Here is a 15,447-nt window from a genome sequence, read left to right on the forward strand (position 1 = left end):
TGGATTCTCCAAATTAGGAGATCTCCCACAAGCCCTAACATCTCTAGAAGACACTTCCCTGGATATGGAAGACATCTTCTCTTACTCGTAAATGTCAAGACTGTAAACACAATATATAGTGAACTGTTTCACACTTACGGAACTTACTGCACTGAAAACTCACTCCTGAGAACCCGACACAGAGCTGAAACACCAAGTACTACACTGCACACTGTGCCCTAATTACTGCTGTCACAGATTATAATTTGTTGTGCTACCTTCTTCTGTGTTCTAATCATTGCTGCCGCAGCCTGCAACTTGCTGTGTTGGCTTCTACTATGTGCTAAGCACTGCTATCGCAGGTAATAACCTCACCCACGAACAGTTCTAAGACTGCTGAGATTAGTCCTTCCGCCTAGATCTGTTCTACACAGATCTATCTTAGCCGAATGGCTACAGTCTGATGTATTGCATCTATTAGGGCATCAGCCTCTGGGTCTAACTCCCCTTGGGCCCTACAACCAAGGGAAACCCTACATGTAGGTCCAGCTGTGTTCTACGACCAACCCTAGGGTTTCTTTGTAGCAACCAAAAAAAAGATGTGAGAGAGTTAACTACGAGTAGAAGAGGCAGCTGTTGTAACTAGTCGAAAGATTAGCGCTTTGATACCATATTTGCTGAAATAGAGCTGTCGAATGAGAGGAAAAGAAGAAGAAGAAGAAGATATGAGATGGGCGGCAGAATTGTTCTCAGCTAGCCCTAATCTATTATATATAAGAACATTACATAATGTTACATAAATAGACCAGAATGCCCCTGATTAGTGATGGGACACCTAGTCAAAATAAACACTAAATAAGATTAGGCCCAATAACTAATGACTTACGACCCAACAAAGATAAACATACAAATTAAGACAGCCGAACCAACAGAGTTAATAGCTAGGCAGCACCTGCGGCATGCTAGGCTAGGTCATGTGTCTTTCTCTTCTTTAGCAGTTTTGTTTCCCGAATTATGTAAGGGAATTCCAAGTCAAAGTTTAATTTGTGATGTGTGTCAATTTTCAAAATAATGTAGAACAATGTATCCAATTTCTAGTAATGAAATTCGAGCTCCTTTTGATTTGGTTCATTCTGATGTTTGGGGACCTTCACCCATTGTTTCCATTGATGGTTTCCATTACTTTATCAGTTTTATTGACCATTATTATCGGTGCACTTGGATTTATCTGTTAAAAGGATGTGATGAAGTTCCACGGATAACCATGATTTTTTGCAAGATGATTGAAACACAATATGAGAAGAAGATTAAGCAATTCCGGTCGGACAATGCAACTGAATACTTTGAAAGATCCCTGAACTCATTCATGGAAGATGCAGGCATGTTACACCAATCATCCTATGCTAACACCCCTCAAAAAAATGGGGTTGTCGAATGAGAGGAGAAGAAGAAGAAGATATGGGATGGGCGGCAGAATTGTTCTCAGCCAGCCCTAATCTATTATATATAAGAACATTACATAATGTTACATAAATAGACCAGAATGCCCCTTATTAGTGATGGGACACCTAGTCAAAATAAACACTAAATAAGATTAGGCCCAATAACTAATGAATTAAGACCCAACAAAGATAAGCATACAAATTAAGACAGCCGAACCAACACTCCCCCTCAAGCTAAGCATGGATGTCAATCATGTTTAGCTTGCCAAGTAAGTCCACAAATTTCATTGTAGCTAGCCCTTTAGTCAGAACATCTGCAATCTGCATCTCGGAGGGAGTATAAGGAAGAAGGGCCAATTACTTCTCTTGATACAGCAGATGCTCCTGAAGGTTCCAGTAGGCAAGAGAAAGAGATACTTACAAACAGCAGAAGGAAGAAGGGCCCTCAACCTCATGATTGCAACCAGTTGAACTCAGATCAATCTGTCTCTGCAATCCAAGGTAATTTTAACTCACACACTTTGGATTTGGATCTTCCTATTGCTCTCCATAAGCCTGTTCGTTCTTGTACCACCCGGCATCCCATAGCTGATTTTGTTTCTTACTCACACTTATCTCCTGCCTATCACTCCTTTGTGTCTGCTCTTTCCTCTGTATGTGTCCCTTCCAAGTACTCGGAGGCGGCATCTGATTCAAGGTGGAAAAAATCCATGAATGAAGAGATGAAAGCCCTAATGAAAGCAAGAGCATGGGAATTAGTGGACCTACCAGAGGGGAAAGGCACTGTTGGGTGAAAGTGGGTATTCACAGTAAAGCACAGGGAAGATGGGTCAATCGAGAGGTACAAGGCCAGACTTGTGGCAAAGGGATTTACACAAAAGGAAGGAACTGACTACAAAGAAACCTTTGCCCCAGTAGCAAAGCTCAACACAATCAGGGTTCTACTATCACTAGCAGCAAATTTCTCTTGGGAACTCCATCAACTGGATGTGAAGGATGCCTTCCTAAATGGTGATCTTCATGAAGAGGTATTCATGGAACCTCCACCAGGCTATGATGTTGGAAAGAAGGTGTGTAAACTAAGGAATGCATTATATGGTTTGAAGCAGTCTCCCCGGGCATGGTTCGAGAGACTTTGTATGGCCATCAAGAAAGTGGGGTACACTCAGAGCAGTGCAGATCATACATTGTTTACAAGGAGACAAGATGACAAACTTACAGCACTCATTGTTTATGTGGATAATATGGTGATTACCGGAAATGACTTGGAAGAGATGAAGAGGCTAAAGGAGTTCTTAGCTTCAGAATTTGAGATCAAAGACCTAGGAAATCTGAGATATTTTCTTGGGAATGAAGTTGCTAGATCAAGAGAAGGAATCTACATATGTCAGAGGAAATATGTGCTAGATCTCCTGGAGGAAACAGGCATAATGGGATGCAGGCCAACAGACACTCCAATAGAACCAAACCATGGGCTACAAGAATCAATGGGTGAGGAATACTGTGATAAAGAGAGGTACCAAAAATTTGTAGGAAAGCTGATATACTTATCCCTTACTCGGCCAGACATTGCCTATGTAGTGCATGTTGTCAGTCAATTCATGCAGTCACCAAAGATCCCTCATATGAGAGCAGTGGAAAGAATTCTCAGGTACTTGAAAACATGCCCAGGGAAAGGAATTATTTTGACATTTAGTGTATGCCCTTAGCTTCAATCCAATTTGATGTACTTTTGACATTTAGTGTAAATAAACAAAGTACATGTTTGATTCATGTTGTTTGGTATATTTCTGTGTAAGACCCCAAAACTGGACACTTATAGAGACTCGTGTTAGTTTTAAATGTTCACAGCCATTGGATAAGTCGGGGGAGATTTATCCTGCCAAGGCTGATACTGATGTACCACCAAGTGTTGGGATGGCTTGTCTCGGCCATCAGGGTAAAACCCAAGGCACATGCAGTATGGGATTGCTTGAATCCTTGAACCGGACTAGATTTCAAGTATTGCCCTAGACCTTGGAGACAGATGGGCAAAACTGGAAAGTTACACCTAACCCCTAAACTCGATTATGACACTTCACTAGGTGTCGGATCGGGTTGTCTTTGATATGTCAATCAGTGAGATCCTTAGTGGGGTCAAAACCTGGACATGTTGGGGCAGTCTGAGAATTCATCTGAGTGAGTGATCATAGTGACAGGATCAGCCCCTTTGTCGGACAATGGTAATGATCGGGAATGCACTGTCTCTGATGGAAACCAAACTGCCAGCAGTTGATTTCAATCGTTGGAATTTTGTTTTGCAAAATTAATATATATATGTATATGTACAGTTTCAAAAACATTTGCAAAGTTTTTAATTCCCGGGATCCATGTGAGTAGAGAGTGCGGCACTGTTCCTTGCAGCCGAGGGAGAGGTCTTCTCTTGTCGGGCAGTGCTTGATCATTAAGGGCTGAGAGGTTAAGTGTAAGACCATTTAGGATAATACCTGATGGGCTAATCTTGCACCTGCCCACAGTCCCTGGGTTTTTATAAGATGGCTTGGCCCAGGGACCACTTAATGTAAGTGTTGGGCCCATAGGGTCCATGTGATGGGCTCAAGGGGGTCACTGAGTTTTTCAGTGAATTTGGCCGAGCCTTGTAATATAGGTTGGGCCGAACCCATGTGGCTGGTGTGTAGATCAATGCTTGGGTCCCACGCCATACAAAGAAGCCCAACTGGGCAGCAGATTGGAAACTAATTAAACACTGAACACTTAATGGGCCAAAAGCCCATTACGACCTGGGCTGATATGATCACCCATCTGTGGGGCGAATCTGAGATTAATGTTAGTGAAAGGATTGGGCTTTTGACCTTATCCACTCTGGGAGACCAAATTCAAATCAGATTTGAATCTAGTAACCTCCTGATAAGATCAGGAGTAAACTAACTTAATCTGCAAATAGGATTAAGATTATCCCCTATCCAAATATTGATTTGGATTGAGATAACTCCTAATTATGAGGATTTCTTAATCAAGAAGAAAGGAGGAGAAAGCTAATTCGAATATACCAGATTTCGAACCAAGTTTTTCCAAGAAGAAAGAAGAAAGTCTTCTACAACAGAGATTTGATCTCAAGAACTCCAGAGAGAAGAAAAGTTGTTCAGCCATCTTCATCCCAGGAGTTCTCCTCCAGCCGCTGCCAACCCCTCTTGCAAGATTCGATCTTTGTAGGAGAAAGAAGTCAAGAAATCAGTTCTTGACATCAGTCTTGCAGAAAAGACTGAAAAGGATTCAGTGTTCAGAGTTTCCAGTGGATTCTTGCGAAGGATCCAGTGTGTAGGACGCACCCTGCTGGTTCTGTTCCATCAACAGCTGTGTCATCTTCAGCAGGAGCGGATCTTGGCAACTTCTTTGGGCGTGAACACCAACTTTGGGAGATATTGTTTCTCCAGATCAGGTATAATCCTTCTTGTTTCCTTTTGGTTCAGATCTGGTTTGATTATGGTTCAAGTAGAATCCTTGAATATTGTATTCTAAATTTAGGGAATATGATTCCCAGTTGGGAGAAGGTAGGAAAATTTTTGAAATTTGCCCACCCATTCCGCACCCTCCATGGCGTCCATTAGATGGATCCTACCCTTCTTTCAGGGATGCAGGCCAGCAGACACTCCAATAGAACCGAACCATGGGCTACAAGAATCAATGGGTGAGGAATACTGTGATAAAGAGAGGTACCAAAAATTTGTAGGAAAGCTGATATACTTATCCCTTACTCGGCCAGACATTGCCTATGTAGTGCATGTAGTCAGTCAATTCATGTAGTCACTAAAGATCCCTCATATGAGAGCAGTGGAAAGAATTCTCAGGTACTTGAAAACTTGCCCAGGGAAAGGAATTATTTTCAGGAAAAACAACAGACTTGAAATTGAAGCCTACACTGATGTAGATTGGGTTGGGTCTGTTGGAGACAAAAAATCAACCTCAAGTTACTGTACATTCTTGGGAGGAAACCTGGTCACATGGTGCAATAAGAAGCAGAATGTAGTGGCTAGATCAAGTGCAGAAGCAGAATACCGAGCTATGGCACACGGGGTTGCTGAACTCTTATGGCTCAAAACTCTTCTTAATGAGTTTGTATTAAGGCTGAGGGTCCTCTCGGGCTGTATTGTGATAATAAAGCTACTATCAACATTGCCAACAATCTCGTGCAGCATGATAGAGCAAAACATATTGAAATTGATCGACACTTTGTCAGAGAGAGAATTGTCTCGGGAGAACTCTGTGTGCCTTATACTCCATTTGAGATGCAAATTGCAGATGTATTGACTAAAGGGCTGGCAGCAACAAAGTTCAGGGGCATACTTGGCAAGCTAAACATGATTGAATTCTCTTTGTATGAGTGTTCGGCTGATAAGAGTTCTTATTAGCCCATACTTAAAGTTTAAGTTATCCTGTAACTGGGCCTGTGTTAATGGGCCTAAGCCTGTCTAATGTTTTAAGTTAATTGGGTGTCCCATCACTAATCAGGGGCATTCCAGCAATTACTTGTATCATTGTACTACATTCAAATATAAATAATAGCATGGTCGACTAGGCAGTTCAGTTCGACATTCACAGCATACCAGTGGTGTTCTTCTCCTCTCCTCTACTTCGAGTACAGCTCTCAAGCTCACAGACCCTATTCCTTTCAACATCACATCTGAGCCTGTCACAATTTTTTCTTGGGTTTGTCCGGGTATTGTCCCATTAACTCCACTGCCTCTCCCAACAAAATTTCCACTTGTATTTAATTAAAAACAGGGCCCAATTTCTTTAATTTTGAAATGTCGCCCAATTATTCAAAATTTTCCAAACCCCTAAATTTATTTGAACTCTTACTGAGGGACACATGCTGCGAGAATTTGTCTTGTCCTACTATATTACCCCTTGAGCATTTCCATTTTTCCTTTTCTAAGATTCCTATCATCATCCAGCCCTTCCCATTCAATTCACCTCCCCAGTGTCAACAGCTACATCCTCTCCATTGTTATCACCCTTCTGCACTTCCCCTTCTTTCTCTTTCATCTTAATCTCCATCTGTACAGAATATCACTCTCAACAACCAATCAGGGATCAAAGCGTCAACCTATTCTAACTTCAGTTTTAGTGATGGAGGAATGCTCTGTACTTCCTAAATTTTCAATTAGAATTCAAGTTGCAACTTTATCAGTTTTCCTGAACAACCCGAAGGTATCACCTATTGAAACGAAGGACTGCATGCACCGCACACACACATACAATAGAATATCGAAAGCATTAACCCACACCAGCCTCCTAGATCTGATATCTTTCAACAGCCCAGCACCTGGGTACCAACAACTCAATTGAAGCTCCAGGTTTCTCAGCTGATCATATTCCCACATCAAATTCCTTTTTTGTCTAGGGTATGTCTGCATTGTGATAATAATTTTAACAGTGTAATGGCTATGTCTGCATGAAATTATTATGACAATGGTAGACAAAAATTTAAAGTATATGTTCTAGCACAATAGAAACCAAAGGAAATCCCATAAGCCATAACCAGAAACTGAATCCCATGTAAACTTGTTCACCAAGTTTCTGCAATATAAAATGTTGAATTTTGCCAGATGAAAAACCAACAACAAACCTTAGCTATACTCTCAATTTGGTCTAGCACTGAGATTATGTGGCGCAATGTAACTGACCGATACCACAATTGATGTAATTGTTTATTGCGGGAGCTAAGAAATTTCTTAGCCTCTGCCAAATCAACCTTTAATGTCCCAATACTTTCAGCAGATTCACTAAACAACCGCAAGATCTGCAATAGAAAAAGAAAATAAATTATAAGGCATGATAAAAATGTGCTACCAGTTATCCTTCAATATCAGGAAACATGCAGATCATCAACATTTATCAGAATATCACCAAAATAAATACTTAAGTAACTGTGTTTATCAAGAAGTTGTTTTATGATATACCTCCAATGGATGACTACTGACCTAAAAATTATCAGAATTCTCTTATATCATTTCTTTCTTTTTTTTCCAATTCAATAAGAAATGTATCAAGTATAAGGAATGGTCAGGATGGACCGAGACCTCATGAAGGTTTTGCTAGAGAATGTAGAGATGTAGACAGGGATACTTAGTTGTTTTTATATGCCGAAATGTGCTCCCCATCTTTATTTGTAATTGTTTCAGGCTCCTGTTCTTGTTTTCCTCTCTGTCACGGTTGACAGGGGTATTTTTGTCATTGTATCACCTTTTTTATTAAGTAATATAAAAGCCAATGAAAGGGGTGGCAGAACCTATTCATTCTGCTCTCTCTCTCTCTCATTCCTTCTTCTTCTTCCTTCTTTGTTTTTCTTCTTTTCTTTCCTTGAACAGATTTCGAACTAAACCTAGGATTGTTACAGTTATATTTCAAGTTGGTATCAGAGCAGGTTTAGCTTTAGCTTTCGATCTCATATATGCTTAGCCCAGCCGGCTGCATGAGACTCTATTGGGGCTGGAACTTCAGACCTTTTTGCCTGATTCTTGGAGGTCAGTGGAGTTCGGAGCACTGTTATAGCACTTTTCTGATTTCTATTTTTGCCCAGTGACCAGGAAGAATCAGAGATACTTATTCAATTGAGGTTTAGGGGTTAAACCTCAGGCTGAAGATGGCACTCAGTGTTTTCTGAGTAGTTTTTAGCTTGTTTAGAGATTGATTGCAAGTGGAGAACATTCAGAGGTCTCTAGAAGTTGTGGCTGGAACTTCTCTTGTGTTCTCTTCTGTTTTCTAGGGTTTTTCCTTGTTGGAACAACCAGTTTTGTGCTGCAGCCAATTGGTTACAGCTTAACTGCTTTTTTTTTAAGAAATCATTTCTTTTATCAGAAAAGAGCTGGGAAGTGTGATATCTTGTTCAATCCAGCATGGAGAATATTGGAAATGAGTTTAAATCAATCGGGGAAGGACTTGTAGGGGCTGGTAGTGTGACAGACAGCAACTCCTTCCAAATTACAACCATTAAGTTTGATGGAGCAAATTATCTTGAGTGGGATTGATCTGCAATGATGGCCATTGGAGGAAGGGGTAAGTTAGGGTATGTGAATGGTGACGCTAAGATGACAGCCAAGGAAGACCCTTCCTATTCAAATTGGGTTCAAGAAAATCACCTAGTCATAACTTGGCTTTGCAACTCAATGCAGCCTCATATTAGTAGAAACCATCTTTGGGCAAAGACATCTAAAGACATCTGGGATAACATGAAGGAAACTTACTCTCAGCCCCTTGATGTAGCAAGGGCCTATGAGCTGAAAATTGAAATGGCAAATCTGAAACAGGGGAAGAAACCTGTGTCGATTTACTTCTCAACTTTGAAGTCTCTATGGCATGAAATTGATCACCTGGAGATAATTGAATGGGAAAGCCAAAACGATGCAACAATATATAACAAATTAGTGCAAAAAAATAGGGTTTTTGAATTCCTTGCAGGGCTGAATTCTAAATATGATATAGTGAGACAGCAACTTCTTACTAGGGAAAGTGTTTCCATGTCTCAAACATATTCTTTAGTGTATAGTGAAGAGAGCAGAAGTTATGCTACAAAATTCCCATAATGAATCAGCTTTAGCAGCTATGAAGCTGAAGCATTATGGTGATATGGAGAGAGAGGTAAGGAAGGAAGAAAAAAGGGAGATCTTTTGTGACTATTGCAAGAAACCTAGACACACTAAAGAGACTTGTTGGAAGCTTCATCCTCAATTGGCACCTTCAAGAATTAAGAATAAGGGAAATGAAAATGTTGCCACTGCTACAAATGTTTCACCCTCTATTGAAGCTAGATCTACTTCCTTGGTGTAGGTGTTCAAGACTGCTGCTACCAGTCTTGATCACTAAGAAGTTTCAGATTCGATGAGAAGAGAAAGTGAAGAAGAAGTAGAAGAAAGAGTGGTGAGAGAGCAGTAGAACACAGATTTTGAGGAAAAGAACAGAATGTCAATCATTCTGCCGCCACCACTTTAATTTAATATATATATGTTATGCTAGTTACATGAAAGGACATATCTGCCCTTGGTGTTTACATCATAACTGCTAACACATAACAAACAATATAAAACTGAAAAATAAATAGCAACTAGGAATAACAGAATAACAAATTGACCACAGCTGTGACTAGATACATTCTACCCTACGGACAGAGTGGGACCACAGCTGTGGGGCCCACATCAATGTTTTCTACACTCCACCTCAAGTTGGGAGTATATGTTCATCATTCCCAACTTGGATAGATCCGCTTCTAGCTTCTTTCTTGATATAGCTTTAGTGAGGATGTCTGCTAGTTGCATACTGGATGTGATGTAAGGGAGGCATACTTCTTGAGATGAGACCCTCTCTCGTACAAAGTGGCGGTCAACTTCAATGTGTTTGGTTCTGTCATGCTATACTGGATTATGTGCTATATTAATGGCGGCTTGATTATCACAGTACAGCATCAGAGGCTTCTCATACACAATACCCAACTCCTCAAGTAGAGATCTTAGCCATAGGATTTCAGCCACTCCGTTGGCCATGGACCTGTATTATGCTTCAGCACTTGACTGGGAGACAACACTTTGTTTCTTACTTCTCCAGGAGACAAGATTTCCTCCCACAAGGGCACAATATCCCGAGGTAGACCTTCTGTCATCAACACTCCCAGCCCAATCAGCATCCATATAGACCTCCACTTTCATGTGATTGTTGTTCGTGAATAGTATACCCCTACCTGGGCATCTCTTCAAGTAGGCTAAGATTCTTTCTGCCACAAGAAGATGTGTGGTTCTAAAAAATTGCATGTACTGACTGACAACACTAACAACATAAGTAATATCTGGCCGAGTGAGGCAGAGATATAGGAGCTTTCCTACCAATTGCTAGAACATAACTTTGTCTTCAAGAAGCTCCCCAGTCTCGGCACTAATCCTGTGGTTCTGTTCAATTGGTGTATCTGCAGGCTTGACACCTAATTTTCCAGTTTCTACCAACAGGTCTAGGACATATTTCCTCTGAGAAATAAAGATCCCCTGTTTGGATCTAGCAACCTCAATACCCAAAAAATACCGGAGTACACCAAGGTCCTTCACCTCAAATTCTTGATGAAGAAGCTGTTTAAGAGACTCAATCTTATGGCTATCATTCCCTGTGACCACAATATCATCAACATATACTGCCAGTAGTGTCAAAGAGGACTCCACCCTCTTGATGAATAGGGTATGATCTGACTGGGCCTGTACGTAACCAAACTTCACAAGAGCTAGTCTGAATCTATCGAACCAAGCCCTAGGTGACTGTTTCAAACCATACAAAGCCTTGTTGAGCCGGCAGACCTTCTTACCTATTTCTGCATCATAGAATCCAGGAGGCAAACACATGTAAACTTCTTCATGCAGATCTCCATTCAGAAAGGCATTTTTCACGTCCATTTGGTATAAAGTCCAAGTGTGACTTGCTGCAAGGGACAATAGGACTCGAATAGTAGTCATCTTGGCTACCAGTGCAAAGGTCTCCAAGTAATCTATGCCATAAGTCTGTGTAAACCCTCTTGCAACTAACCGAGCTTTATACCTCTCAATAGATCCATTTGCATTATGCTTCACCGTAAATACCCATCTGAACCCAACTGGTTTCTTTCCTTTGGGCAAATCAACTACCTCCCAGGTGTTGTTTTTCAATAGGGCATCCATCTCAACTTGCATTGCATCTTTCCATGCAGGGACGGATAGGGCTTCTTGCACTGTTCTTGGAATAGGGACATTGGAAATGGAACTAAGGTAGGACCTGTAGGTAGGAGATAGGCGATCATAGGATAAAAAATGGAAAATACAATGGGCTATGGATGTGGTACAATGTTGTTTCCCTTTACGAACTGCAATCAGAAGGCCAAGATCATCTGTAGAGGAAGTCTTTGTGGGCTTTGGGGCTGTAGTATCTGGACTTGGAGCTGCAGATGAGATTGGAGATGGCTTGGACTGCTGATGATCATGATCAACCTGCCTGCGCTGCCTGTGATAAACCCTCAACTCCTGATCCCTCTGACCACCCTCACCATTGCAGCTCTCCCTCAACTCCTGGTCCCTCTGACTACCCTCACCATTGCAACTCTCATCACCCAATGGAATAGGTAAAGGAACTGCCCCACTCTCACTGCTCTCCCCCTGAAGACAAGAACTCAAACCCCCACTCTCACTGCTCTCCCCCTGAGGGGAAACCCGAGGATAATAGGGTGTCCCCTCAAAGAAAGTGACATCCATGGAGACAAACTTCCTCCCGGAGACAGGATCATAGCAGCAATAACCCTTTTGAGTTTGTGCATAACCAAGGAAGATGCATTTGGAGGCTTTGGGTTCGAACTTGGAGTGATGGGGTCTGAGAAGCTGAACAAAGCAAGTACAACCGAATGTCTTAAGAGGAATAGAAAACAAGTCCTCACGTGGGTGTAGGAGGGAAAAAAGGAGATCGCATATCAAGGACCCTGGAAGGAACCCGATTAATAAGGTATACCGCCGTGAGGATAGCATCACCCCAAAAGCGAATAGGAACATTGGAAGTAAACATGAGGCTTCTAGCCACTTCCAAAACATGCCTATTCTTCCTTTCGGCAACTCCATTCTGCTGAGGTGTATGAGGGCAAGAGCTCTGGTGGATAACCCCATGATGAAGAAGATAAGATGTCAATGATTTAGCAAAGTATTCCTTTGCGTTATCAGATCTGAGAACTTTGATCTTGGCATCAAACTGGGTTAGGATCATTTGGTGAAAATTTTGGGTCAGGGAAGGTACCTCATCTCGTGAATGCATGAGATAAACCCAAGAAAAACGGGTATGGTCATCAACAAATAACAAAAAATATTTGTACCCACCCATGGAAGGGATATGATAAGGCCCCCAAATATCAGTATGCACAATATCAAAAGAATTATCACTCCTTTTATTACTCAATAAATAAGGCTTTCTACAATGCTTAGCAAACTCACAAATTTCATACTGTAACTGGGAATTTCAAATGTCCATCGTATGGACACCCAAAGATTGCGGAATAAGGGGGCAAATTTCAAAAATTTTTCTCTCCCTTCAACTGGGAATCGCATTCCCTATTTTAGAAAATCATATTTTCAATGATCATTCTTGAACCATAAACTGAACCAGATCTGAACCAAAAGGAGTAGGAGAGGATTATACCTGATACGAAGAAATAGTATCTCCCAACGAAGGTGTTCACGCCCAAGGAAGGATCCAAAGACTGCTCCCACTGAAGATGGCACAGTGCAGGATGGAGCAGAATCAACAGTATTCTTCTCCAAGAACTCTGTCCTTCGCAAGAATCAACAGGATGGCACGTGAGCACAGCTTCCTATCAATTCTTTCTCAAAGAACTGATGTCAAGATTGAATCTTGACTTCTCCCACAACTGGAGATCGAACTGGCAAACAGGGGTGGCAAGAAAGAATTCTGCAGGGATGCTTATTTCTTCCTTCTGTGATTTTAGCACTGAAGAGGATCTGAATATCTCTCCCTTCTAAAAGCTGCCGCCTCCTTCTTTTGTTAACCTAAAAGATCAGCTCCTAATTCAATTAGGAGCTGCTTATCCAAATCATATTTGGATCAGCCCTCTCTTTAGGTGATAAGGATAAACCCTTATCTTATCTGCAGATTAGATTAGCTTTCTCCTAATCTCATTAGGAGGTTTCTAGATCTGAATCACATTCAGATCTGGACTCTCTGAGTGGATAGGGTCAATAAGGAATCGTTTGGAGTTCCCTGAACCAGTCCATATTCGGCACCACTTTTGTTTTCAAACTCTGAGGAGTACATCATGTAAACACTCTAGACAGAGTTCAGCCGACCACAAGAAGACAATATACTGAGTTCAGCCTTCAAGAAGTAATTAGAAACTCCTAGGCACTGTGCAATCAGCCGAAGTACCTTTTCAAAGTTGTGCACTCAGCCAAGAAGAGTAAATACCAATCGGTATTGCTGAACAGGCCTTTTCACAAACACAGTGTGGGCAATAGAGACAGCCCCACTGTCAAGGAAGAGAAAAGACCCCAAAAAACAGTTCGTACAGCCCCTTAAAACAACCAAAATATGAGTAACAATACACAACCTTGTTACAAGGATGTTTTGGTAGGTTTTAACAGTCCAAGAAGAAGAGAAAAACAGCCCAGAAATTTCTGGGTTAAACCAGATTTAGTGCAGTCGAAGGTAGTACAGAACAGCTAGGGTTTTCTGACACTTCAACAGTCCAAACACAGTCGAAGATAATACAGAACAACCAGAAACTGAGCACAACTTACAGTTCAAGCTTCAACAGTCCAAACACAGTCGAGCTTCAAAAATAGAACCAGTCCACAGTCGAGCTTCAATAGTCCAAACACAGTCGAACTTCAGAGCAGAAAACTAAGCACAACTTACAGTTCGAGTTTCAACAGTCCAAACACAATCGAGCTTCAAAAACAGAACCGAGTTGTTCCCCTCCTCCTTCCCCCCCCCTTTTTTTTCTCTCTGATTCTTCCTGGCCACCGTACCCCTTCCCCAAGAGATTCTAGTCTTGGGCTCGTCCACTGACCTCCAAGAATCAGGCAGTATGTGACTAAGCTTCCAGCCCTATGATATTCAGGTTCAGATATGCTCTGATACCATGAAGAAAACTGAAGAGAGGAGAGCTTGAGAGTTCAGAAATGAAGGTCTGAGAATGAGAGTTTCGAACCTACTCTCTCTCAGCACCCTAACATTCTTTTATTAAGATATTTTTGAATAATTACAATGAGGCCCTTAGATGGGCAAGAATTTACAAAGAACTTAATATAGACAGGATGGGCCCAGAATAAGGCCCATTACAGAAAAGAAACATAAATAACAAGAATAAACAACCTATGGGCCATTCGGCCCATCTTCTCTACAAATTCAAAATTTATATTGAATTTATATTCTTTTTTAATGTAAATAAATTCTGATTTATATTGATTATTGAATTCAGAATTTATACTGAATTTATATTCTTTTTTAATGTAAATAAATTCTAATTTATATTGATTATTGAATTCAGAATTTATATTGAATTTATATTCTTTTTTAATGTAAATAAATTCTGATTTATATTGATTATTGAATTCAGAATTTATACTGAATTTATATTCTTTTTTAATGTAAACAAATTCTGATTTATATTGATTATTGAATTCAGAATTTATATTGAAATTATATTCTTTTTTAATGTAAATAAATTCTGATTTATATTGATTATTGAATTCAGAATTTATATTGGATAATCTGCAATTGCTTTTTTTTTTTGCAAATTCAGAAATTATATTCTTTTTTAATGTAAACAAATTGTAGAAATTTCTTTTAGTTTTTTATTTAATATATGCTTATCTTATTGATAAAATTAGAATTCATTATGCAGGTTATTTCATATTTAATAATTACTATCATGTCAATGGCAAGTGAAAATACGGCTGCTGGAGTAGATATAGTTGATGATGACTATCAAGAGTTTGACCAGACTTCCACTAAGAAAAGATTGACATCTAAGGTGTGTGAAGAAATGGAAAAGATTAATTCGAAGAAGGCACGATGTAAGGTGGAAAGAAGCCATGAATGAAGAGATGAAAGCCCTAATGAAAGCAAAAACGTGGGAATTGGTGGATTTGCCAGAGGGGAAAGGCACTGTTGGGTGCAAGTGGGTATTCACAGTAAAGCACAGGGAAGATGGGTCAATCGAGAGGTACAAGGCCAGACTTGTGGCAAAGGGATTTACACAAAAGGAAGGAATTGACTACAAGGAAACCTTTGCTCCAGTAGCAAAGCTAAACACAATCAGGGTTCTACTGTCACTAGCAGCAAATTTCTCTTGGGAACTCCAGCAGCTGGATGTGAAGAATGCCTTCCTAAATGGTGATCTTCATGAAGAGGTATTCATGGAACCTCCACCTGGCTATGATGTTGGAAAGGTGTGTAAACTAAGGAAAGCATTATATGGTTTGAAGCAGTCTCCCCGGGCATGGTTTGAGAGACTTTG

General features: G+C 40.6%; 1 protein-coding gene across 6 annotated transcripts in view; it reads right to left on the bottom strand.

Moving 5' to 3' along the window:
- LOC148864234 (exocyst complex component SEC8-like) overlaps window positions 1-15,447 on the bottom strand; it is a 208,324-nt gene that overhangs the window by 172,800 nt on the left and 20,077 nt on the right. For all 6 annotated transcript variants that reach the window (XM_088980927.1, XM_088980926.1, XM_088980925.1 and 3 more), the window contains one exon: window positions 7,051-7,224. In XM_088980927.1, coding sequence (XP_088837053.1) covers window positions 7,051-7,224 — 174 coding nt within the window. The remainder of the gene's footprint in view (window positions 1-7,050; window positions 7,225-15,447) is intronic.

Source organism: Nelumbo lutea, chromosome 3 (assembly GCF_056320005.1).
Source record: "Nelumbo lutea isolate HS-2025 chromosome 3, American lotus-T2T, whole genome shotgun sequence".
NCBI classification, from domain to species: Eukaryota; Viridiplantae; Streptophyta; class Magnoliopsida; order Proteales; family Nelumbonaceae; genus Nelumbo; species Nelumbo lutea.